This window comes from Vombatus ursinus, unplaced genomic scaffold, assembly GCF_900497805.2.
Source record: "Vombatus ursinus unplaced genomic scaffold, bare-nosed wombat genome assembly UNPS02014841.1, whole genome shotgun sequence".
Lineage (NCBI taxonomy): Eukaryota > Metazoa > Chordata > Mammalia > Diprotodontia > Vombatidae > Vombatus > Vombatus ursinus.
The window spans coordinates 2,662,296-2,690,189 of record NW_020954619.1 but is presented as its reverse complement, the minus strand read 5'-3'; the positions used below and the strand labels follow the sequence as shown (position 1 = coordinate 2,690,189).

At 36.2% G+C, this 27,894-nt stretch overlaps 1 protein-coding gene across 6 annotated transcripts in view; it reads left to right on the top strand.

Annotated features, from left to right (window-relative positions):
• The window catches only part of KIZ (kizuna centrosomal protein), a 205,913-nt gene extending 181,988 nt beyond the window's left edge, over positions 1 to 23,925 (top strand). For all 6 annotated transcript variants that reach the window (XM_027840432.1, XM_027840428.1, XM_027840431.1 and 3 more), the window contains 4 exons: positions 1,056 to 1,169; positions 4,107 to 4,203; positions 22,400 to 22,443; positions 23,760 to 23,925. In XM_027840432.1, the coding sequence (XP_027696233.1) occupies positions 1,056 to 1,169; positions 4,107 to 4,203; positions 22,400 to 22,443; positions 23,760 to 23,863 (359 nt within the window). In that variant the 3' untranslated portion in view covers positions 23,864 to 23,925. The remainder of the gene's footprint in view (positions 1 to 1,055; positions 1,170 to 4,106; positions 4,204 to 22,399; positions 22,444 to 23,759) is intronic.
• The last annotated feature ends 3,969 nt before the right edge of the window (positions 23,926 to 27,894 follow it).

Here is a 27,894-nt window from a genome sequence, read left to right as displayed (position 1 = left end):
ATTTCCCAGACTCCAGGCCTGAACTATCCATTTTGCCATCTAGTTGCCTCAACTATTATTATCTTATTAGCTATTATTATCATTACTACTACCCAGACCCCAGGGCAGCTAGGTGGTACACATGATAGTGCCAGGCCTGGAATCAGGAAGACCTGAGTTCAAATTTGGCCTCAAATATTTACTAGCTGTGTGACCCAGGGCAAGTTACTCAACTTTGTTTGCCTCAGTTTCCTCATCTGTAAAATGACCTAGAGAAGGAAATAGCAAATCACTCCAATATCTTTGCCAAGAAAATTCCAAATGGGGTCACGAAGTTAATCAACTGAAACAATTGAACAACCACCCAGACCCCACCCAAGTTATATGTTAGCAATATTGTATGGCTTGACTCATAGATCTCCAGTCAGTCAACAAGCATTTATTTAGTGTTTATCATAAACCAGGCATTGTGCCACGCACTGAGAATACAAAAAAAGGCAAAAATCTGGTTCCTTCCCCAAACCTAGATATAAGATGACTAAAAACATTCCAAAAAGAGGTAACTTTGAAACTTGTGAGAACATCATGCTCTCATTTGACTTTCTTGATCCTGCTGAAAGGACTGGATTGGAAGGGGAAATGCCAGCTTGATTGTGGCCCTGTCTCCAGAACCACTGAGAGAAACTGATAAACATTGGGTCTCTTAACTATACCCCCATACCAGCGTTTCAAGATTTATGGTATTCAAGTCCACTGGATTTAATCAGGTTTTTTTACCCCCAGTATTACACAAAATTGATACATTAAGAAGTGTTTGTTTACATGCATTATTCAAAGGTTTAACCAAAGGTATGGCATCTCACTTTCTGCTTTTTTATATTTTTTCTTATCCATCATTAAAGGCTAGAAATCTGATTACATTCTTAAATTAATTCTTAAATTGAAAAAAAAAAAAGGAATTCAAAGCCTTCTTAAATTTACTCTGTAAAAAGGAAATTCCTTAGCAGACTTAAAAGAATAATACATCTTTGTGGACAAGAGAGGTTTCAGTGTTTTTTTATGTTTTTCGTTTGCAGAAACAAAAGCGTATCAATTATTGAAGCAGTCCACATTACAAAATAATAAAAACCAGATTGAAGAAAGATACCAAAAGGAAAAAATGGGAGCTGTGTCTGAATTGCAGTTGGCAGGTAAGTTGTAGGGAAGTGCATTAATTCTTTCAAGCCTGGCAGACATAGTAGTGATTTGTTCATTAGTAATTATTTATTTGTTAACCAGTCAACAAGCATTGCATTACTGCATACTATGTGCCAAGCACTGTGCCAGGGTTTCAAAGACAAAAATAAACCAGTTCTTGCCCTCAAAAAATTCACATTCTAACAGAGGAGGCAACATATACATATGTAAGAATGCAGAAAGTGTACTCAAAATGAATACAGGGTAGTTTTGGTGAGGTGAACAGCAGCAGCTTGGAGGATCAGGAAGCACTTCCTCGAGAAGGTGGCACTTGGCCTGAGTCTTGAAGAAAACTTGAAAAGAGTGAGAAGAAAATAAATTCCAGATACTGAAAGTCACAAGTTCCAAGGCACAAAGGCAGTAGACAGAGGGTCATATAATCATGAAATGGAATTATAGAAGTTTTTTAGAGCTAGAAAGGACCTTAGCAATAATCTAATCCAAGGGTTCTTAACTTGGTGTCTATAGAACCCCAAAAGGCCCATGGACAGATTTCAGGGGAATCCACAAACTTGGATGGGGAAAAAAAAATTACGCTCTTGTTTTCACTAACCTCTAACCAAAATGTAGCATTTCCTTCCATTATGAATGTGGGCAACAAACCACAGTACTATTAACAGTACCATCCCTATGATTTTTTATCAATAAAAATCACAGATATTTTTATGTCATCTTATAGTTGTTGCCTTCCCTCTGAAATTACTTCCCTTTTGCCTCTTTACCTCTATCTTGTATGTATGTAGCTGATGTGGACTTCTTGAGGGCGGGGACCATGTTTTTACCTTTTTTCTATCTCCAGCACAGCCCCTTGCACTTAAGTGCTTAATACATGATTGCTGACTGACTGAATATCATTTATACTCATCACTCCTTCGTGATTACTGTACATATTAGACCTACTAGTAGATATAATCACAGTGTTCCTGTCTACATTTGGTGGTTTGACATAGCTGGGCAGCTGTTGTCCATAGCACCAGAATTACCATATGGATCCATAACACAAAAATCTGATCTTGTAACACCCTCATTTTACAGATGACGAAGCTGAGGAATGAGGAGATTAAGTGACTTTCCCAAAGATTGCATAGGTATTCAGTAACAGAATTAGATCTTTTCGTCATTTTTGTATAAACTTTTCTTTGGAACCTGGGAAAACTTCCATGAATTGATGCAAAATGAAATGAGCAGAACCAGGAGAAGAATCTATACTATAATAAAATTGAAAAAGAAGTAATTTTGAAATAAAAAATGATCAATGCAGTGATCAACTATAATTCCAGAAGACTGATGATGAACCATGTTATCTACCTCCTGACAAAGGAATAATTAACAAATATGCAAAATGAGACACATTTTTGGACATAGGCAATGTGAGAAGTTGTTACTAAGGTTTTGTTTTTTTCTAGTGGGAGGGAGAGGGAAATAAATTATTGATAATTAGAAAAAAATAAAATTTAATTTGAAAAGCAAAGTTTATTTTGTGTACAAAATTATCCAGGTTGAAGATACAAATTATTACCTAGAATTGTTATACCATCTGAGCCATGCCTTAAATATTTTGATAGTATTCAGTATGTGGCAGAGCAGTGATAGTTGACTAAGTAAATTAAGTTCCTTGTCCATAGCCACATACTGAATTGGATTCAGGAGGCATGTAAAATAAAAGACTCCAGACTGGCTAAGTTACTTTATCCATTTGACCACACTGCACCATTTACAGTATTTTCTTACATTAAGATTCTGAAAGTGCTTCAGATTTAGTGTGTTTTAATGGAGTTATGATCTCTATATCTTCCTGTTCATCTCTTTCAAGTGTTGTCATATATAAACTTTTTTCAGCAGATTTTACTTAAGTAAACCAGTGACCTAAAGAATAAGAATAGATATTTGGTGGGGAAAAAAGGAAAAAATGTATGTTTTTGTGCAGATTGCTATATATGATGTCAAGAAGTCTAACTGGTAAGGTTTTCAGCCTTAGATATCTGATTTTCTTTGCTTTGCCCTTGGACTAGTTATATGACTTGTGCCTTATGCCTCAGTATCCCCTCTCAGTAATCCCTGGCTCATTAAACTCTTTGATATTAGTAGTGTGCTTGACAGATGTAAATTTTCATTAGAATTGTTTTACTATTGAGGTTAAAATGATCTAAGCTTGTAGACTATGCAGATTAGAAATTTAACAGATTCTTTTCTCAAAGAGACCTCTCTCTGGTCTGTATTCTCAGCAATTAGCTGTTAGGAGCAAAACTTTTGTAGAAAAAATATACAGGAAAGAGGATCATAAAGATGCAGGAGTCAAGGATTCCGTCCACGAGCTAGAAGCACCATGGTGACAGTTCACCAGACTCCTGGGAAAAGACTGACTTTTATATTGCCCAGCAGTGACCTTTCAGACTAGTTAAGGAGTACCCTTGGTAGATTTTAGTGGGAATTGCAATTTGTTATTCTCAACCAGTAAGATAGGAGATTTAGCATTGAGGTTTGAAAGTGTGACATAGGTAGTTCAGTCTAAGAAGGTCTGTCATTTTTCAAGTCTGACTCAATATCATTTATTGTGGTAAATGATCCCTGGTCATGTATCATAAAACTTATTTATTATGCATTGATATAAAACATTCATAAGGCTTCTCTAGTCATTTGTCGTCATTCAAACTGGAACATTTATGGCTGTTTTATTCTCTCCTTATTGTTGCTTTGTCTAAGTATCACTACCTACAGATATTCCACCATGTGCTTTTTCCAGTGTATGAGGGTTCCTTATTTTTGTGCCTGAGTAATGTCTTATTCTCTTGACAGTATTCCCAAAGTCATTGTGTCTTCTTTTTTATTCATCTCATTTCGTTGTTGAGGATCAACTAAACATTTACATTTAGCATTTTTACTTACCACAGGCTTGAATATTGGCAGCAGTACTTTCAAGACAAAGACAAGTAATGAAATCGGTTCAGAAGCTAGTTTTTCATCTAGTGAAGGAAGTCCTTTGTCAAGGTAAAGTCATGAAAAGCATTGCATTCTTTGAAAGGCTTTAACAAGATGAGAAATGTCACTTGAAAATGAAAAAAACTGACTATATATTATTTTGTTTTGAAACTTGATGAAGGGTTAATTTTTGTGTTTTTGTTTATGTAAAAATAGCAGCTTAAACTTTAGTACACCTTTGAAAACATTTGCACCAAAGCCAGGTATTGTTTTGCAGCTGTTGTTTTCTCATTTTAAGACTCAATTGACATCTCAGTGAACCACAAATTAGCGTGTACAGCTGCTCGCAGTAGGGCTACTTAGAGACCAGACAATGGAAGTTGTCAGGAAAAGGGCAGATATAGAACATAAAGTCTTGAAAAAATAAAGAGATGCATTTCTTCTTCTAGAGGCTTCTGAGATATAAACTAGTCATAGCTAGATACTCATTTTTGTGTTCCTTTGTTTTTTTTAAATCTTTAGTGCTAGACTATACTTTTATCTGCCTTTTGCTTTCAAATTGAATACATTTAATTAATTACCTAGTTTTCCTAAAGGACACAATTTGTCTTTTTTTAATATGTGTTAACCAAAACACTTCCAGTTCTTACTTTGTTGTTCCCTTGGTTTTTCATTAGTGTGAAATACTAATCAAGCAATGATAATCAGGTTACTGTTGAGGAATCAGTAGAGGAAAATGTAAAAAGTCAAAATACTCCTTTGCTTTAGTTTAAATGCTTAAGGAAAAATTAGAGTAAAGTCTGTGGTGAACTATAATGCCTTGCTGGGCTAAGTATCCTTTATAATATTGTGATATTTTGTATTTCAGTTAATATGTATAGTTGTTTTTAAACATAAATTTTTGGGCTTTTTTTAAAAATTGTATTCTGAAATCTGCTTTTTTCAAATTTAAGTTTTACTTTAATTTCTATGAAAATAGTCAGGTTTTTTTCTAAATAAGGATAAGGAAGAACAGATTGATTTTTTAATTAAGTTCTGTTCTTTATAAAAACTTGACAAGTTGCAATATTCAGATTAATACTCTGAATTTTTAAATTTTTATTCACAGTAATAGTAAATGTGTTTTTTTCTGCACAAGTAAGCCTTAATATTTTGTGATAGGTAGTTTAAAAAAAAGAAGAGCTTTTTTTAAAATAATGATCCTATAAAATTAAAAGCTTGGACCTTTCAGAGAGAATATGAAGAGACAGAAAATTCTGCAAATATTTTGTCAGTTTTACCATTGGAGTAATCGTGCAAGTCTTAGTTTATAAAGGTTATTTTAAGTTTTTTCATTGAATCTATATATGTTGGGCAACTTAATTCTTAAACTTGGTCTTTATACATGTATTTCAGTGAATTTTCAAATATGCTTCTAAAGCAATTGAATTTTAGAAGCCAATTTTGTGCAATTCTAGTTTTGTGTCCTATGTTGCTGATACCTACAATTCATACAACCAAAATCAGGTTTTGTTGTGTTTTCTTTCAGCTAAGGAGAATATAGTCTTTATTGTTATTGCATGATAGTTTTTCTAAACAAATGACACATAATATAATGCTTAAATAAAAACATGGTTTGTTACGAATAGTTGATTCTGAGTACTTGACATTAATTCTATATTGAGGAGGTCTGTAAATTCAGTTTTTGGTTTTGGTTTTGGTTTTTGTTTTTAAAGAAAAGAAACATGCAATATTGTACCAGAGAGCTCGGGTTGTTGCTTATTTGTGATTGGGACACACTGATATTTCTTCAAGGCTTACATTTAAGGATTCCACTTATTGCAGTCACTTCTTGTGCTTTATTGCTTTTACAAGTGGTCTCGAAATCCAGTACTTGAGAATAAACATAACAGTGCAGGACTGCTGTAGTACTTTTAAAAATTCTTCTTTGCTCTATTTTGTCAGTGAGCTGATGAGTGACCTCAAAAAAGACCCTGCTGGACCTAAATAAAAAATGGCTTCCTCTGATGTCCTAGAGACAATAATTATGATGTGCCAGTTAAGCCCAAACTACAGCTGAGGGATTTTACTTTAAAGCAGGGGCTTGGGCGCAAAAATGCATTTATAGCTCTTTGTCTGGCACCTCATTATGTGTGGGCCTGATTCATTAAGTAATTGGTTTGCAGTTGTTTACATGAGTATTAAGGCTTTCTATTCAGCAGCCTTTGAGAGATACATTGTGCAAATGTTGCATGTTATGAATGCGGAATGAGGGGCAGAGGACCAGTCCTATTGGCTAAACACTGCACTCTGTTGAAAACCAAGAGAAAGAGATTGGGTGCTGCTTTGCATAGCAATGACTTTCTTAATAAGCTTTACAGATTAATACACACAAGCTATAAAAGATGCAAAGAGATACTCTTAACACATTTATACATGCTCATTTCATTATTATGGAAGTGGAGATGGGAAGAATTGAGTTCTTTCATAGTCAGTTTTTCAGTGCAGTGTCTTCAGTGCATGAGACTTAATAGAATCCGATGTTTATTGTATTATAAATCATGGGGAAGTAGGCAGATCTGCAACAGTTTATTATTAAAGATTCTTTCATTGTAAATCTTTTTCTACTATTGTATTTCCTACAGCAAAATCATTTTGTGGTTGAGTGGGGATGAAAGGCATAATGTACGAAGGAGTGAGTCTTAATAGGAAGCTGCTCTCTGAGTAAAGACCACTTGTTCCCTTTTGTTCAGAGGTGCATGCCAGAGCTTCCTCTTCTCTAACAAACATTGTCTTGTTTTACCTTCACCAGAAAACTATTTTTATTCTCCTAGATTCATTTACTTAACTGAGAATATATTTTAACAGTCTGACATGTAACTTAAGTTTAATGGTTGGATAGAGATAACATTTTTTTCCAAAAGAAAAGAATGTGCTAACGTAATATAATTGCCTGGGGAAAAGGTATCATAAGTCACAACTGAATCTCCCTGAAAGAGCAAGCAGCATGCTATGTGTGTGGCATTTTATAGCCCTGTAGCAACAGAAACAGCCAGTGGAGGTCACTAGCATTCTAGCTAATGGTACACTGTTTCAGTTTCAATGATTTATTTCTTTTTGTTTAATTGACTGTGTCATTTTTCTGGATTACATGAACATGACAGAGGATCAATAAACCAACATATCTGATTTTTAAAGGTATCTTATGGCTATTTAATATATATATGTATACATATATGCTGATCTTTTTATTTGGCTTAACAAATTAGTATTGTCTATAAAATCTACCATAGCAACTACTTCTTAGATAAAACCATAAATTTTATGTTTTGAAATATAAGTAATGCATAAAATCACACTTATCTTCTTAATTAAGTAAGGTCATTAAGAAAGTTGCTAACAGGACACCTTTAAAAAGGGATAGTGTATCAGTGTAAAGAACCTGGTTAGCCATCAGGGGGCACTCAGACTTTATAAAATTAAAACTGCTTCGTGCTTTTGCTTACTTAGGACTAGAAAATATTTTCTGAAATTTGTTGACACATTGAGATTTTCTTCTTCTGTTTTGCCCATTTTAATCATTATAACCACAAATGCTGTTTTTTTCTTTTAAGTATTTTCTAGGTAATGACTAGAGAGTCAGATAATAGGCAAAATGAATAAAATAATAAATAAGCAATAAGTGTCTTCCATGTGTCAGACGTGTCGAACTTATTTTAAGATTCATAAAACTTCTTCATCTTGCTTTTGTTTATAGCAAGGCACATTATCCAACCTTTGGAATCATTCTATAAAGTCCTATCCAGTATAAGTCTTGGTCTGATATATGATAACATAATTACAAGAGCTTACCTCCTTTTTTCCTATATCCTATGCACAGGCTTGCAGGATATCAGGACACCTGTCTGTCTTCATCAGCTTTCTTTCCCAATCCTCTCTTCCCCATCTAAATTCCTGAATGTACCTCTCTTTTTATTTTAGCTTTTGGCTGTGTGGGATGAATTGAGGGAAGCCACATTTGACAAATAAAAGGAGATTAATAAAATTTAGTGGAGGAAGTAATTAAGAAATCACTGCTATCGACTATTCTGGGTGTGGAAAAGAATTCAATCAGAGCCAATAAACATTTATTTAGCACCTACTGTGTTCTAGGCACTGTATTAAGTGCTAGGGTTATAAGGAAAGGCATAAGATAGTCCCTGCCCTTAAGGAACCCACGGTCTAATGGAGGAGACAATACATAAAAAGAAACTGAAAAGCCAGAGGGGAGGGTTAGGGGAACAGAAGTTACCTGTGTTACAGCAGCTGGGGTGGGAAATGATCCAAGGAGATAGGAAATTCTGAATTGATTTCATCTTGCAGAATGAGTTTCTGGACATGATGAAGTCTAGGAAAGTAGCTGGGTGGGAAATGATGAGGAGAATTCCCTGGGTGCCATCTTTAAATGGAGGAAGATGAAGAAGGAGCTCCCAGATGTTCACCTTCCACCCTTCCAACCAGAGGCAGGAGTTGCTGAGGAGGTGTGAGTTTCTCAGTTGCTTTCATCTTGTAGAAGGATGAGTTTCTGGAGATGGTGAAGTCCAGGAAAGTAGTTGAGTAGGAAATAATTCTACTAGAAGAAATGCTAGAGTCCTCAGTAACCAACTGAAAGAGTCATAGATATCAAGCTAATCTTGTCTAACCCCTTAATTTTACAAATGAGGAAAGCAAAGTACAGATAACTTCAGCAACTTGCCCAAAGCCACACAGGGTTTAAATGGCAGAGCCTGGATTTGAGCTATAGATGTGCAACTTCATCATACCATGCTGCACATTTTAAACTTCTTTGTTTCTTATCAAACACCACTTTGCCAACTTCAAGAAGAAAATTAAAACTGCCTAATGTGAACTGATCCCCACTACTACAGCATACTTCATTCCTCACCAAAATGTCTATCCTCACTGAAATTGCCAACCCACAAGATGGATTTCTTCTCAGCAAGAAACCTATTCCCTTGACTCTGCTCACTAACTCAATTATTTGACGATAAGTCTAATGAGATGAAGAGCACCCATTCAATTCAGGAATGATTAGCTTTGAACAACAACAAAATCCTTCTGTTCATTCAACATTTAGTAAATATTTATTGAATACTTACTGTATGTCTAGGAGTATACTGGGTTTGGGGGAGAGGGTTTTTGATCAGTAGATCCCTGATCTCTTGAGTTCTCCCTAACTCACTTGATGAAATTACAAAAAATGTGGAACAGGTAACAGAGACAATGAGATGTTAAAGTTGTTGTTTTTTCCGACTTAGGTAGTTGCATTTATATCTTGTAAAAAGTGAGCCCCTTACAGATTTTGAAGCCTTTTTTTTTTTAAACCTTATAAAGGGTACTTGAGTAGCTTACCCCTGAGTGACCTTTTTACAGATTGAAAAGGCATGTAAAGAAGCACTTCCATTTCACTGTTTCTTGTGGGAGTGTGAAAAAGTTACTGCATCATTTTGAAGAAATAAAATGGCTGAAGAATCAGACACCCCAATGATGGCCTCTAAAAGGCAAGCTAGTCAGCCCTACAGATTCTCCCTGTAAAGGAGTCATTCATGACAGTCATGAGAAAAGTCTTCTTTGGAGGAAGAACCTAACTCTTGAGAGGGATCACTCTTTAACTTTTCCCTTGTGCATTTTCCAGAGTATAGTGTGGGGAAGGAGATTCCTCTTACCACCTGGGTAGAGCTGAAGAAAACAGGCCCAAAGACTCTAGGTGTGGAGTACAATTGAGCTGAGAGGAGGGGCAGGTCCAGGACAGTGACATGGAAGGAAGATATTCTGTACCCAGGAAGAGCAGCATAAGGACACTACAAGAAAAGGAAAAACGCTGGGGCCCTGCAGTGTTGGAGGTGTGAGTTGCCTTGGCCAAATGTGTGCCTCCTCTGCTAGTGTTCTGTGTATATAATCACTCTTCGCACTGACACTGTATGTATTTGGGAGAAAATACACTGCAGGTTTGTAGGCAAAATGTTGGTTGCTATTCTTTATATTATGCCGTTTCAGTTAATGCCTTTGCTTCAAGTTAATTATGTCAACTGGATGACTATCAAAAGTAAAAAAAAAACATTGGTGGGTGCTTCTTAAGCATAATTTTAGGAGTGCAGTCCCACAGAGGTCTCTGAACTTGGCTTGAATTTGCCATCCTGTGACTGCAGGTTGGAAGGCTAGCCTCCGAGTGGATGTTACATATGCAAAGCACTATACCAGCCTCTGTGAGATACACAAAAATGTACATGGTCTCTGACCTCATGGAATTTGCAATCAATATTTGCTATAACTCCCTATTTACCAAACACATGCATATGTATATACATTCACACACACACACACACACACAAAAGAAATTGGAAGAAGGAGGTACTTATAACACTGCTTCCTCTTCTTTTGGCTTCAGAATGTTTCTGTTCCTACAGAATAACAATGTTGCTTCTTATAACGTATATAAGATTCATAGAGCTGGAGGAGATCTCAGAAAATCAAAAGATCCATTCTTTCTTCCCTACTCCCCCTACCTGCCTTTAGTGGGCAGTTATGGTATGATTATCCTCATTTCAAGGTGAGATAACCAGAGAGGTTATGTACTTGCCTATTAGTGGGTAGGAATGTTATACCATGATGAACCTAGCATGAAATAAAATTGTACCATGATGAACCAAGCATGAAAACAAAAAAATAAATGCATGACCTTGCTATATGGTTAAATTAGTCAACCTCTCTGAATCTCGGTTGCCTCATATATAAAATGGGATAGTAATACTTTCGTTATCTATCCACAAAGGATTGTTGTGAAGAAAGCACTTTGCAAACCTTAAAGCTGTATAGCAACCAGAACAACCAGTAGCTAGAACTACTACAAGTAGTGATGGGTTTATATATTCATCAAATACTACTTCCATAGTAACCATTTCTGCCTTATTTTCTAAGATATAATACTTGCCTAATTTGTCTTTGCGTTGTTATTACATTATGTAATTATTAAATTAGGACAGGGACTAGAACTGGAGTCATCTTCCTAGTATTATTTCCTTTTCATTATACCAAAATTCTATTACAAGTTCATTTGAATGTCTCAAAGTATCTGTAAACTATAATGACCAACCCAATAGTGATCAGAAATCCAATTCTTTTACTGTATGTTCTTTTTAAGTGAATATTAATGTATCATTATGCATTGCTTAATAGAATGGATTCTGTCCCCAAAAAGTACAAATTAAATTATATTTTGCCATCAATATATATTCCATACAAGGTGTGCAATAGGTAATGAGATTGATTCTTTTCTAGCAAACATTCAAATCATTTTGCCTTCTTTGAAGAGATCACCTGGGGAAGCCATTGCTCAAAACAAATAGATTGTATTAAGACATAGATGGTTTAATATAACCTATCACTCTATTAAAGCTCATATCCTTTTTATTTTGAGTCAGCGGCAGCAGCTTTTTATACATAAAAGAGCTTAGTGACTAAAATCACTGTCCACCTCCCTAAATACATACCCAGTATCTCAAGAGATTGATTATTGTTCTCAATATATAGTAAGCTCTCAATAAGAACTTGTTAACTTGATTAATTTTATTGGTCATACACTGCCCCATATTTTCTTCACCTTCTTCACCTTCAACTTCTTGGAGAGTTCCAGGTATACCCCACTGTATGAATTCCCTTACAGCCAGGTCTCTTATTCATGGCTTCTGCCACTACTCTGCTGAAAGTCCATGGCACTGGGAACCTCATTTTAAAAGCAATAAACAGTATTACACCTGGACTTTCCTTGATATTTTTCCAAGTTTTTGATGACATCAACTAAGTGTTTTCACTACTTATGGAGTAAGTAACAAAAATATTATCCACCTTTAACAGATGAGGAAACTGAAGCTTAGGGATATGAAGTAACTTCAAATTCCTACATGTCAAATCCAGATCTGTTAGTTCAGATTCAATGTGTTTTCCATTATGCCACTTACTCCTCAAAGTGCATTTTTACTAACTTTTTTTTTTAATGTAGTACTTTCCTGGTTTGTCTCTCTAACCATGTTTATAACAGCTCCTTTGAGAATTACTCTGAGGAGTTTGATCTTATTTTTTGCTCTTCTCCTATATACTGGGACACTGTATGACATAGTGATCTGTCTGTCTAGTTGTGAATTCAGAGTAACTCAAATTAGATATCCGATCATCAGTTATATAAAACTCAGAGAGTTTGTGTAAAACAAAGGCATCTTTCTTCTCCAAATACCCCCATTCATAGATTTCTACTTTTCGTTTATCAATATCACCATATCACTGACTTTTGAAGAAGGAAGTCTAAGTAATTTTTGACCCCTCACTGATATTCTCTTCACATATCTGCTCTATTGCCAAATTTACCACTTTTTCCTTCATCAGAGCCCAAATTTTCCCTTTCCTTTCTAGCCCCTATAGCCTTTGTTCTATTCACTTTTCAAAGTGCCTGATACGTACTAAGTGCTTAAATTAATTCTTGGAGAGTTCCAGGTATACTCCATCTTCCTCTAGTCCTTGATGTCATTACTAAGATATTGTCTTATAATTTTGTCAATGCTACCCTATTCCTTAGACCCAACAATGGCTACCTACAACATTTTTTATCAGCTCCAACATCTCAACTCCCTTCTTTATAGCCCTTCACCAGACTACCGAACTAACATAAAATCTCTTGTTTTTATCTCTGCGAAGTTTTACTCATTCTTCTATTTTCAGAAACTTCTTTGTTGTTTATCTACTTTTGTGTTGGACTTATATTGAGGTGCTTTTCTCTTGACATCTTTAGTGTTTCAACCTTTTTCTTGTACTCTACCATCATTCACTCTTTGGTTCTTCCCTCTTGAATAGCTAACCTACCCTACAAGGCTGCTTCAGCTTCCTTAAATTAGGAAAATGGGGATTGTCATCATGGTCTCTTGCCCTGAGTAACCTTTGTGGGGACAAGATAGGCTCTGTCTGTTAGATCCTATGTAAACACCAGTTCTGGCACATTTTCAGCTCACCCAGTTCCTCCATACTCTCTTCTTTTCATTCATGTGTCTGGGCCAAATCTCTTCTTCTCATTCATGTGGCTGGGCCAAATCTATGTCCACCACATATTTTCCTGCCTTGAATAACCTTGGAGGAGACAGGGCTGTACTCAACTGGTTTTCCAGTCCCCTTTAGGTCAGGCTTGATGCAGTTGCCTGTGCTCACATGTTTTCAGCTCCACTGGATTTTCGTGTACTTATTTTCTTAACATACCTGGACAGAATAGTGCATGAAGGTAAGTCCCTGGACCCTAGGACCATCCCCCAAGCACAAGTCTACATATATTCTACCTACTGCCCTAGCTAGGCAAATGGAGGTCATGGGTGTGTGTGTGTGTGTATGTATGTGTGTCTGTCTGTGTGGGAAATGCAGAGGAGTTAATGGACAAGTTTCTCTAGTCTGAATTTTCCAGTATAACTTTATAAAGTTTTTACCCTTGTCTTGGGAAAGTGAGTTTTATCCCCTTCTGAGGATTTAGCTATAATTATTCTTATCTGGTACAGAATACCTTTCTTTTGGGATTGAAAATTTAAAGAAGGTTGCAAAAAGCAACTAATCTTCATCTCTATTTTTTAAAAAAAAATTTAATACTATTTTTTCCAATTGCATGTAAAGAAAGTTTTCAACATTCACTTTTATGAGATTTTGAGTTCCAGACTTTTTTTCTCCCTTCTTCCCCTCCCTCCTCCCCATGACAGCAAGCAATCTGATATAGGTTATACATGTACAATCATATTAAACACATTTCCACATTAGTCATGTTGTGAAAGAAGAATCAGGGGGGCAGCTAGGTGGTACAGTGGATAAAGCACCAGCCCTGGGTCAGGAGGACCTGAGGTCAAATCTAACCTCAGACACTTGACACTTACTAGCAGTGTGACTCTGGGCAAATCACTTAACCCCACTACCTAGCAAAAAACAAACAAAAAAGAAGAAGAATGAGAATAAAACACAATAACCAAGAGAAAGAAAAAGCAAAACAAAAAACAAAAAGGTGAAAATAGTATGCTTTGATCTGTATTCAGACTCCATAGTTCTTTCTCTGAATGGGGATAGTATTTTCCATCATGAGTCTTTTGGAATTGTCTTAGATCATTGTATTGTTGGGTAGAGCTACATCTATCAAAGTTGACATTGATCACTCTTGCCTCTACCTATTCTCTAAACTAGAGGTGTCAGACATACAATCCACAGCACTCCTGAGTACAGCCCAAACCAAATTAAGAGGTAATTGAGAATTATGTAACAAAATAAATAAAAGATATTTTATAATATTTTATTATATGTAATATAATAAATAAATAATATATAAAAATAAAAAAACAATTAAACATAGATAATACTACATTTTAAAACTAAGTCAATATGTGGCCCATAGGAATCCTTATGTATGATTTAGCTGCCCCCATTTCTATTCAAGCTTGACACCACTGGTCTAAGTTATGAATTTACAACCTAGGGCACATGTACCAGCAGTGGAATATTAAGATGACTTTGAATGGTATGGCCAGAGCCTGCCCTCGACAAATTTGTTAAATAAACAAATTATATCTTGTTGTCCTACTTTTTCTCATAACCCATCCTCTAAGTTGAAGGGAAAAGACCTTCAGGTACCTAGTCTATGTCTTCTTGCTGTCACCTGGGAGTCAACTAAGGTATTAACTGATAATTAAGATGTTAGCTGATAATGGCTTATGGTGTGACCCTTCTCCCAAAGGCATTTTATTTTTGAAAGGAGATTCTTGAAGGCTGGTCTTTAGGCCCTCTCATTCCTAAGGCCCTCAGCAGCAAAGATTTGTAGAACAAGGCATAGAAATCTTCCCATGAGATATCATCCCTATTAGACTTCTACTGGCTAAATCCACTAACTGTATCATACTAAAGCAACTTTTTTTTTTAAAGGGGAAGGGAGAAAGAAGGTAAGGTAACCAGCACTTGGCCATTTCCTCTCCTCATGAAGGAGAAGCAATCTCATGCACACATGCACAAATCAGCGCATCCACGTCTATAAATGAAGACTTTGTTTCATATCTATCAACAATCAACCGTAACTCCTGACTTGGACCTTGCTCTCTATACCTCAAAGGCACATTTATTTAGTGCTTTCTTCATCTAGTCCTACCATTCCCACCTTTTAATCTTTTTATTTCACTCTCCACCCAGAACATAACAAACCAAGCAACTTCTTGACTGAATAGAAATCACGGATTTCCCACAGATGTAACCCTGTTTAGATACTCAACTGTTACTCAAGTCATAGACCTTTTTTGTTCATGTCAATGTTATTTGCTTCAGATGATAAGTTTCCAGAGGGGCAAATACAATTTCTGATTTCAACTACATTTGGCAGAATGCCATCAGAAGAAAATTACTTTAAAATGTCTTTTGTTGATCACAGATGCCCAGAGTTGGATTGACTCTTTGAGGCTAACTAGTTCAATTCATACCTGAACAAGAATCCCTGCTACAGCAGACCCAACAAGTGATTGTCCAGTGCTTGCTTGATGACATCTCGTGAAGGGCAACACTCTACCTCCTGAGGTGCCCATTCCACTCTTGGAATGCTCTGTTGTTGGGAAGTCTTAACACTAAGCACCACTCTACCTCTTTGCTACTTCTGCCAGTTGTTTTCATTTATGCCATCTGGTCCAAAGCAGAATAAATCTAATCTCTATTCCACATGACAGCCCTTTAAATACTTCAAGGTAGCTCTCATTTCCCCTCTGGAATCTTCTCCAGAATAACAACCCCAGTTTTTTCAACTTATCCTCATGATCTCAAGGTCTTTCACCATTCTGGTTGCCCCTCTGGATGGTCTTTAGCTTATCAGTGTTGTTTAAAATATCATGCCAAGAACCTAACACAGTATTCTAGGTGCAGTCCAATCAAATAATGGGTTTTGCTTGTATAGCTGTCTGAATATTTTGCCTTAGTCTCCCTAGCACTTAGAATGGTACCTGACACATAGTAGACATTTATGCTTGTTGACTGACTGACTGATAATTTGGCCCCTTTTTTGCGTCTACTTACTGGCTATCCAAAGAATGAAAGTATTTTTCCCATTGATCTCTTCCGCTGGAAATATTATATTGCTTTTATAAAAAAGATTATGAAGTGATATTCATGCATATTTCATGGTTTCTGAATTAATGAAGTTACATGATTTAATTACTAGTAGTTTTCCATCTCAATATAGTTAATAGGAGATACTTCTGGCTACAAAAGTTAAGGAAAATAATTGGTTTTATCCAACTACCCAATATAAAGTGGTCATTTGACATATATTACTTATGCTGTGGTTTTTTTAACAATGCTTAAAATGTTTAGTCTTTATGGTGACAACTTTATTTCCATTCTCTTATTTAATTCTAACTCTGGCAGTTAAGCAGTATAAATATTCTTATCGAGATAAAAAAAAATGTGGGGAGAGGATCCATTTGTACAAAAATATTTATAGCAGCTCTTTTTATAGTGGTCAGAATTGGAAATTGAGGGGATGTCCATCAGTTGGGGAATGGCTGGATAAGTTGTGGTATATGATTATAATAGAATATTATGTTATAAGAAATAATAGGCAGGTTTCAGAAAAACCTGGAAAGACTTATATGAACTGATGCAAAGTAAAGTGAGCAGAGCCTCGAGAACATTGTACACAGTAACAGCAACTTTGTGCAATGATCATCTGTGAATGACTCAGCAATATAATGATCTAAGATTCCAAAAGACTCCTGATGAAAAATGCTGTCCATCTGTAGAGAAAGAACTGATGGAGTCTGAATGCATACTGAAGCAAACTGTGTTTTACTTTCTGTATTTTTTTAATGTGTTTTTTTGTTCCTTTGGGTCTGTGTTATTTTCTTATACAACATGATCAATATGGTAATATGTTTTCATGATTGAACATGTATAACCCATCCCAAATTCCTTCTGTCTTGGGGTGGGAGGGGGGAGGTAAGAGAGGGAGAGAGAAAATTTGGAACTCAAAAAAATTTTAAATGAATATAAAAATGAAAAATAAAATATTATTTTAAAATATTCTCATTCCCATTTTGTAGACAGTTACTAGCCTAAGTTTTCTTAGCTAAATTAGTGGCAGAGCTAGTACAAGTCTTCTGATTTCAAGTTATCAGCTGGAACTATTAATGTTTGAACAGAATGATAGCAAACTTTGCACTTATCAAGTCTTTCATCAGCCAGGAGAAAAATGTCTTTTGTTCAATTTCCAAATAAGCATAAATAGCAAGGCAAAATATCATATGACTATATCAAGCATGAAGTCGTACTATGTTCACTTAATAATTTACCTTTAGGTTTGGGTTTTGTTGTTGTGTTTTGTTTTTTGCCCAAAATGGTTAATTTTGAAGAGATTTGTACTTTCATTCTAGACACATAAGTAATCTTGAACTTTTTATCTCAGTGTCAAATAGTTACCTGTGAAACTTACTCAGGGAAGAAATATGATTGCTATAGTGTAATTATGTTTCAACAATGCTTTCCAAGATAGATACATTGCTTTCGAGCTTCATAAAAGATTAGCCAATCTGACTCTAGGCATATTTTATAGTGTGGTCACCACATTCCTTGACCTAAAACCTCTGCATGCTTTTGCAAGTTTTTTTTTTCTTTAATTTGAGACAGTGGTTGAATAAGTTTTCATTTCCATCACTCAAAGGAAGGCTTTCTGGTTCTATATTGCCTCCTCATTCCCTCAATAAAGCAGTCCTCAAACTTTCCGCCATGAGTGAAACCCTTCACTTTAAGCAAAATTTCAGTTGATTGCTAAAGTAAAATCTTGTTAAATGATTTTTTGATATGCTTTCTACCAGTGTTAACTGAATAACATGAGGGGAAAGAGGGAGGAAGACAAGCAGTCAGGCAGAGAGAGGGAGAGATAGGGATCAAGACCTGTGGAACATCAGAACTCCTTTGACCTGTTTGCCACAACCACCAGTAACACACTGAGTGCAGTGCAGAAGGGTGTGGGTTCTCCAAAATCATGGTTGTTTTCCTCCCTAGCCAGTCTTTTACATGGGATTAAAAGGACGAGGATACAGAACTAACCATGGCAGGTCAGTGTGTGTGGAATTGAAGTGGATAGAGAACACTCTTATTCCGTTTAGGGTCCACTACAGAAAGGAGGCTGACAGAGCTTTAAAAAAAAAAAAAAAGATAAGAATATCCAAGAGGAATCCTCCCTCCAGATTCCCTCCCTAGCTTGCTCAAGGGACCCAGAGTTGCAGTTACTGTATTTTTTTAACCAAAGTTGAAGAGTTGGGATATGTGGTCTGATGACTTACTTTTTCTGTTTGGTAAATGGGAAAGAATATTTTAAACTAGGACTGTCCTGGAAAATCCTACAGGCATTGTCACGGGAGTAAATAAATAGAAAGGAATATAGAACAAGGACATAAATCGAGAAAGCGGTGAAGGAGGGTGGGTACTGAGGGAAATTATATTGAGTGGAAAGGTTGGGTTTATGGAAGGAAATAGGGACCCAGGGAAAAGGCACAGGAACACTGCTGGAATAGCATAGGGAAAATGGGAGTTGTTGAAAGGCTACTGACAGCATGTTCAACTTCGTTTTCCAGTTTTTGTCCCAGAGGTTGCAAAGTTACTAACAACTCCAGGAAGAGAAGACTCTTTCTCTGGCTCCTCCTTATCTTTAAACTTCTGGGATTGCCTGGACAAAATTTCAAGCTGTGTGAGACTTAGCAAGAGGAGGCACTCCAGCACTGCTGCCCCTCTTGATGTATGTGCCAAACACAGGATGCTCTGACCATTTGCTTCTCCTGGTCCCTGTGCTTAAAACCAGCTGTGATAGCCATAAGAACTGGACCTGGGAGCAGGCAGGGCAGTGCCTTCTGGAGCTGCATCTATACTCAGTAGCTAGAGGCCTGCCTAATTGGCACAGTACATGAGCGCTCTGGGTGCTTGTCCACTGTCACAAGTTTGATTTGTTGAAAAAATCTTGAACTGCTTCAGAGAACTATAAGGAGTCCGTGGGACACAGGTTGAAAAATACTGTGTCTTATGTGTGTTAGTTGTATGCTTGGGGGAAAAAAACTGTGAAAAATGCAAGTCTCCTTATGGAATATCATCCTATTGACCTCCAGATTAATTTCAGAAATGTTTTCCTAAAGAATAATGTTGATTCTAGCATGAATTTTAAATCCCCTTTATGCCTGACTTGGGAGACAAGATAAAGGGGTAGAAAGAGCTGGAACCAACACTGGGATGTCAGGGTCCATGTGCTCAGTTCCACCACTGTTAGCTGTGTGACCAAGGATAAAACCCAGTCTCTCTGAGCATTCTACTCATCCCTATAAGTAAGGATAGTACTTACACTGCCTACCTGGCAGTGAAATGAGAAAGTACTTTGTAAACTACAAGATACTGTGGGAATAGGAATTGGTATTAGAATGTTTGCACAATCGCATGGAATGCTGTCTACCTCTAGGAGCTTATAATGTAATAGGGGATATTGGTGCTTATTAGAATGGATAATATTAGTATTTTAATATTTCTGTTGGTTCTGGCTCAGCCCTGGAATTCTTCTATTAAGTTATATGGTTTGACAGTTTAAGAGATTTTTTTTTTTAATTTTGCTGACCAAGATAGCTGTTAGTAGAAACCATAGTGTGCTGTCATTGCAGTTATTTATTAAATGTGCTACAACAGAATCATGAAAAACAAAATTTCCATTTATTCCACAAATACTTACTGAGGGCTGACTATATATAAGGCACTGATTAATTTTATTTTTTCTGATTGGTAAATGGAAAAAATAGTTTAAATTAGGACTAAGCTCTCACACACCCTCTGAATACTGACAGGTCGAGTTCTTATGAAGATGAGGTTAGCTTTGCTTCTGTCCTTTTTATGATTTATGAAATGATCATTAGGAAGAAACCACTCTCTTCACAGTGCATTGTATGAGATGCATTATAAGGTCATAGAATGTCCACTTCATTTCACAGATGAGAAAATTAAAGACTGACCTAAAGCCACAGAAGTAGGAAATGTCAAAAGTGGGATTTGAACTCAGGTCATCTGAATGAGAGCCAGGGCTCTTTCCACTGTACCACACCAACTCTTTGCTGCCCCACCACAGAGTCATTTAGCCTCATGGTTATTTTTTGTTCATTTTGTTTTTGTTTCTAGCCTCATGGTTTTTTATAGCATTGATTCATACCACTCCCTTCACCTAGAATTACCCCATTTATACCTTTGGAAATTTCAGCTGTTCTTCCAAGGGTCAGATGTTGCCCTTACCCAGTCTCCTGAGCAGAAGTCTTCTCTCCCACCTCTGAACTTCTCTAGCATTTTCTGTCTGTGTCACTCACATGGCTTTTATCACATGCTGCCTCACATTATATTTGTTATTATGTACAACTTTTTCTGTAACTTAACTAGTTGGGAAGCCCCTGGAGGGCAGCTTGTAACTCTCCCAGCCCCTAAGAATCTAGATGAATCTTCTTACAGAGCAGGCACTCAATAAATGTTTATCCAGTGAATTATTGAATAATACTAGAAATAATAATACCCTTATTATTATTAACCTACTCTTGTTGTTATGTTGAGTTGGCGTGCTGTCATTTTAAAAGTTATTTCTGTCCTGCCACTTGTGATACCCATTGTTTGAGCAGCATCATTTATTGTCAGCTATCTGTCAGCACCACTCCAAATGTTCACTGCAGTTCATGTTTCTCCTGGCTGGAATGCTACATGGAGTAGCAGCCATGGGTCAAATGTCTCCATTAAGGTTGAATTAAAAGACTTATTACTTGATCATGGAAAACGCAAATGTAGACAGTGGCCTGAAGTGAGCTCTGACAACCAGTGGACATGAGCAATGTTCACTTACCGGTGAGCCTGATGGATCTTCTTCTCCCAAAATATTTAAAATATTTGCTATTGACCCTTATGTAGCCCAAAGCAAAAAATTCATTCATAGCTAATTCTTTGCCAGAGAAATTTAAATCTAAAAAATTTTTAAACCACAGCTACATTGCAGAGACATATCTGAGATTCAGTGAAGTGAGCGCCCTCTTTTATTGATTTCAGTCTGATTACAAAGCAGTAGAATCCATTTTAAGGAAAGAGATGAGAAGCCTAACAGTAAATAAATTATTTGGCAAAAGCCTAAATAGAGAAATCTAAAGATCTAACATTGCACGCACTCTCCATTTTGAGACTTTCCCAGCATATATGATCAGTCTTACAGAATTAAACAATGCTTTATAAAATAGAGAACACTTTTATTTATTAAAATTAGAAAACCTCCTAAGAGTAATAATAAACAAAACAAGTGCCAATTTTCTTTGTAAATACTCTATACCTTAGTATCATTTACGCAAGTAAAATTAGAAAGTATTTTCTCTAAAGGATTCTGTATTGAACTACAGACATAAAACATTTTGCTAAATAGAAACTTCTACTAAGCTTCTGTAATGTCCTTTTTCTCCATTAGTTTTAAATCAAACTTTTTAAATTAAACTAAATTTATGGATCTATCTTGAAAATCTTGTTAAACTCAGTCCTATTTTAAATGCAATGAGTATTTCTAACTTGTATATTCTGTTCTATTTTTATTCTAATATCTTGAATGGTCATATCAGATATTTCATACTCTCATCTTTACAACTGAATTGAGATCAAGCTTTGTATTTTTCTACTTATCACAGGATTGTTAATGTGACAATTAATTCTCCTCCATCACTTGCCCCCGCATTCTTATTTCATAGCAGCCACACAATACACATGCAGCACACAAAGGATCAAAATGATTACGGCTTGTTTGACAGATTCAAAAGGATCTGTAATACACTAGGTTCAAAAGGATCTGTGATACTCTGGACACAAGACCAGTCATTTAAGCAAGAATAGAATGGCAACTGCACGTACATCAAGGGAGATGAAAGACTGGAGAGGCAGGTTTACTTAGAGGCATGGGATTTACTTTGAGAACCTATCAACCAAAGGTATCAGACCTATCAGATGACTTTTTTAACTAAAGAGAAAATGTGGAAGTTTTCTTTTTCTTCTTGGACCAAGGTCAACAAGTTTAAAATTTATGTGCTTATCAATGAATAGTACTTTTTTTGTTTTCTTATAGAGAAAAGCTTTCAATACTGCCCTAACTTCTCTTTCATGAACATATCAATCTCTGTATTTTTGATTGTTACTTCTTCAATATTTACAATAATATTTTGTTTTCTAGGGATGAAAGCAAGAGGAAAATAACAACCAATTTAAAATCAAAAGGTAAGCAATAAATGTATTTAAAGGACACATTTTCATTTGTCTTTGCAACCAATAACACTCACTAAAAACTATTACATCTGTTGTAATATACATGTATAAATAAACTATATGTAAGTTAAACAAATATAAACCAAATTTCTAGTTAAAGTGTTTATGACTTTGTTTAAGACAAATAAATCTTTTGTGGTATAAGCATCCTAAATTCTGTAGGTTTCAGAATTCTGGATGTAAAAGTTCACATGGTTTAAATACATCCACCTTCTTAGAGTGTTTTCCAATCTAAACTATACTGCAGACTATTAAAATTAGGTAAATTTTCAAGTAAAGATTTCACATACAGCCTCAGGAAGGTAGATCTTAAGGCTCAGAGGTTGGGAACCAAGCCATTGGGAAAAGAAAGAGGAAGGAGCCAAATATAGTGGAAAGGAGGTTTGAGGGGTTTTTTTGTTTGTTTGTTCGTTTTTATTTCTGAACTTTGAGAAATAAGTAACAAAAGTTTTGCAGATGGGTAAAAATCTGCCATAGACCAACAAATAGGAATATGCCTTAGAAGATGTGTGATCTAATGTCATTTAAATAAGCAAATATAGCCTGGAATTAAGTTAGTAAAAGTTTAGGAAAGAGTTTAGAAATAGCATGATGCTAAACAAAGCTTAGAATAACCTTTCTCCTGAGAAAACTTGCCCGCCTTCCATTCCATTAACATGATTAGTACTAAGTTCATCAAAAAGCAGAGAAGAATGGAAGAAATGAGTAGTGAATGAGGGGCGAATAGTGTCCCCGAGGGAGAGTTTCTGTATTTTAGAGTTTAAAAGGTGAATACTCCTAGATTGCTTTCATTTTCACGCAGCTCAAGAGGACATGTGACCCTTAATTCCTACCAAAGAGAGTCTACAAAGCCATGTTAGCTTAAATTCAATTCAACAAATATTTTTATTAAATACCTGACCAATACCTTTTGGCCAGACACTGTGAAAGATGTTATCCATGCAACAACAAAGTGAAAAACAGGCCTACCCGCAAGTGGCTTACATTCTAATGGGGAAAAATAATATAGACAGATAAATATACAAAAAATATAGGATCATCCATCTTCACTACTGTAAAACAAAACAAAAAACCTAAAATCTTTTGCCCTACTGAATTTCACCAGTGTAGAGTTCAGTGAGATTTCTGGAAATAAATGGTAAAGAGTCTAAAAACACTGCAGCCTGAATTATTGTTGTTTGTCCCTGCTGTGCTATAATATGTTTGATAATCATCTATTCTCTAGACTAAGATGAAGTATTAAGTAGTTGTCTGTTTTTCTGTCATAGCTTTTTGGGGAGAATCTGATGATAGCAACTCTGAAATTGAAGCTGCTTTACGTCCTAGAAACCACAACACCTCTATTGATGATTTTGATGACTTCTACGACTAACAAACATCACCTTCTTAGAACTGAAAAGATTTTAAATAAAAATATCAAGTTTCAAATTGTAATATGCTTTGTGCATGGCTGAAACTCTTTTTAAACATTTGATGTTCAGAATCAGCATATCTCTTCAGGTGTGAAAACATGGAATTACATAGGTTTTTAAATAATCAGTATCTTAGGATTGAGGGAATAAATATAGGTTCATTTCTTAAGTTCTCTATTTAAATCTCTATTTGGAAAATATTTCCACTGAGAAGTGGGAGGGAGAAAGGGGAAAGGGGAAAGGATTTTGAAAGATCAGAATATCCTATTGTCCATTTCTGCAAACTTAGCTCTGTAAGACCTTCTTAGAGATGACTTAAGTGTAGTCTTGTATAGAATCTGATGGATCTACTGTGTGACCTTTCCAGGTTTCTTCTTGCTCTGTTTTTTTTTATTTCATTAAATCAATTAATAATTAATCAAAAATATTTATCAAGCTCCTACTCTGTGCCAGGCACTGCGCTAAGCACTGGAAATACAAGAAGAGGCAAAAGACTTGAAGGATCTTACCATCTAATGGTAGAGACAATGCTCAAACAAGTATATATAAAGCAAGCTGTAGGATAAATAGGAAATAATTAATGGAAGGAAGGCACTAAAATTAAGTGGAGTTAGAAAAATCTTCCTGTAAAAGATGAGATTTTAGTTGGGACTTAAAGGAAGCCATGGAAGTCAGTGAGCAGAGTGGATGAGGGAGAGCATTTGAGACAAAAGAGGACAGCCAGAGAAGATTCCCAGTGCCAAGAGATGAAGTGTCTTGTTTATTGGGGGGAGGGAGGGGGATCAAGTTCTGATAGTAATAAGTAGTTACAAATGAAGATTTTTTAAACACCACTGTCATTATAAAGCTCATTTTTTATGGAACTCCCTCACTAACAATGATTTAATCATTTGTGATAATCCAATGATCAGAAACACTGAAGACTCTAATTTCTTCACTGCCCTTCAATGTATGGTAGTCAGCCTCAATAGAAAGAGATCCTTCAGCAGCAGAAATGGCAGTGAGAAAGGGACAATTTTAGCCATCAGTGCTATTCTAGATACCCCAACCTTTTCTCATAAGCATGGATAGTTGGGGACAGAGGAGATGTGGGTGGAAATCAAGTTCTGTATTTTTAGCCTACTCTGCCAAGGGAAAATGAAGACACGGATACCATCATCTTTTGAGACAGAATTCACAAAACAAAAAATCTTCAGTATGGTTTTTTATAAGGACTATTCAAATCTAAATACATAAAATACTTTCATTCATGGATAGAAACCAACAATAATACTATATATTATAAGACAATACTGAAGAAGGTGCAGATATGTTGTGATTACGATTCCATATGTTGATTTGGCACCTTATAGTTTTAAAAACACTTCCACATGCAGTGTTTCATTTGATCTTCACGACAGCCTCTCGAGCAGGTTTGCTATGATTATTTCCATTTTATAAATATGGGAACTTGTTCATGCTCAGCGAGTTTAAGTGACATGCCCAGTGTCACAAAGATAATAATCTTCAAATTTGAGAGAGTTGAAAAATCACAGTTGAGAATTGGACAAATGGTAAAGAGAACTGCTCCAGTCCTGGTTTTGTATTAACATTAGGGTCAGGAAGATCAGAGACCAGAAGGGACAAAGGCTTTGCAGACTTCTAAGGATACCTATTTACTGATGACATGATTCATTTAAAAAACCTCAGTGAAGCAGCAAGAAAACTAATCGAGACAATGTCTTCAATAAAGTAGCACCATACCAACTAAACTGACGGAAATAGTCAGCATTTCTATATGAACAGTGGCAAAATTAAGGAAGAAAAAAAATCCCAATCAAAATAATTACAAAAACACATTTAGGGAAAAGGTAATATGATCACCAAAATTCCCAGATCTCCCTCCTTCCCGCACCCCACCCCAGTTGATCTCTGTTGTTAAATAGCCACCAACACAAAGGAATTTGACTTCTCACCTGAAGGTGAAGCATAATTTCTAGTTGATCTTCATAATCCCTGTGGGGAGAGTCCTACATGTTCTTGAGTTTTGCTACAACCAAGCCTCCTCTATGAAGAGAAAAACTCAACTTTCTTTTATTTTTTCTTTATTGTCTTTGGGTTGGTGCTTTGTAAGCACCAAGATAATTAATACCAAACAAGAAAAGTATGCAAAACTATTAAAATTGTGGAACCATGAATTAAGAAGTGAGTGTGATCCCCAGGCCCACCAGCTGTGGTAGACCTGTATCCTCAAACAATGTTAATTTTCAGATTGTTTGTGAACTGTACCATGAGGAGGTGGTATGGTACAAAAGAAAGAGCAATAGCTCTGGAGTCAGGGGACTTGGGTTCAAATCCTGCCTCTGAGGTGTACAATCCATATGACACTGGACATGTCACAACTTCCCTGGGCCTCAATTTCCTCATCCATCAAATGAAGAAATTGGATTAGACCGCATCTGAGGTCCCCTCCAGCTCCAGATCTATGATGCTATGACTTTGCCAAAAAGTCACCCAGGTTGATTTTCTTTGAACAACAAATGTTTAACTTGGGGGAGTCTATAAAGGAAGGGAGAGTTTACTTCCCCACCTAATTCAGTTGATATAGTCATGTGTGATGAGGTGTCAACATACAGCCATCCTCTCACATCTATGAAAAAGATCCCTGAAAGGATTTCTTCCTGTTTTTTCCACACCCACACCCATCATCTCTGGAATCTAGCAGCAAAGCTACTCACACAGAATGAGATTTCCCCTGCAGTAACTAGAAAGTCAGTTCAAGGAGAGTTCAAGACACAGAGGAAGGATCGTTCCACATTCCAGGCAGACAAGGATACAGGTCATCATTCACTGGAAGCAATTTCCAGGGTCAAGTCTCTGGTAGGAGTGAAGGGATCCAAAATGAATGCAAGAGAGCTAACCTCAGGCCATCAATAGTGTGGCTGCAGAGAGGCCTGCCCAATGAAAGACAGCATTTCAAGGTCAAATAATGCCAGGAGTCGTTAGTTGCCTTGGCCACAGGTTCCCTACTTAAATGCCTCGCTATATTTTAATTTGGTACCCACTCTTCCCATATATACTGTATTAGAGGAAGGGTGTGCCCTAAGTTTATGGGATGGGGTGGGGAGGGGGGCGGTGAGGAAGTAATATTTTGTAGTTACTGTTTTTACTTTGCGCTCTTGGCAAATGCCCATCCTAAGAGCTAATTGTGTCTACAGGCTGACTATTAATGGAAAACACACCAGCAGGTTCAAGAGTGAGTAACCACAGAGTATCCCATGAATTCCAAGCTCCTCTCTGAGAACTCTACCAATGAATATGAATGTAAGTTGAGGGAATGCCCTAGAAGGCATGCTACTCATAAAATACTAGGGAGTCAATCTGCCAAAGCACAGTGAAAATATAAAGATAACAGTTACCAGACAATCTAAAGAAATAATGACTTGATAAGGATATTCATTGCTCATAGCTGAGCCATGTCAATATATTAAAAATATTTCACAAATGTACATATGTAATAGAAATATTACCTAAATTATATGTGTGTACATATGTGTGTAGAGATGGACAGACACAGAGAGATAGAAAGATTGAGTTATTAAAATACCAAGGAGATACTTTTGTTGTTGTTCAGTCTTGTCTAACTCTTTGTGACCCTATGGACCTTTCTGTTTGTGGGGTTTTCTTAACAAAGATACTGGAAAGGTTTACCATATCCTTCTCCAGATTAAGGCAAACAGCAGTTAAGTGACTTGCCAAGGGGATACACAGTTAGTGAGTGTCTGAGGAAAGATTTGATCTTAGGTCTTCCTAACTCCAGGCCCAGCAATCTATCCACTGAGCTACCTAGTTGCCTCCAGATACATTTTAAAGCTAGACACAATCCTTTTGGAGGAACAAAAGGTTTAGAATATCAAGGGAGATAATGAAAAAAAAAAGAGATGAAGAGGAAATAGCACTTTCAGGCCTTAAATTATTTTACAAAGCAGTAATCACCTAAACTATTTGGTCC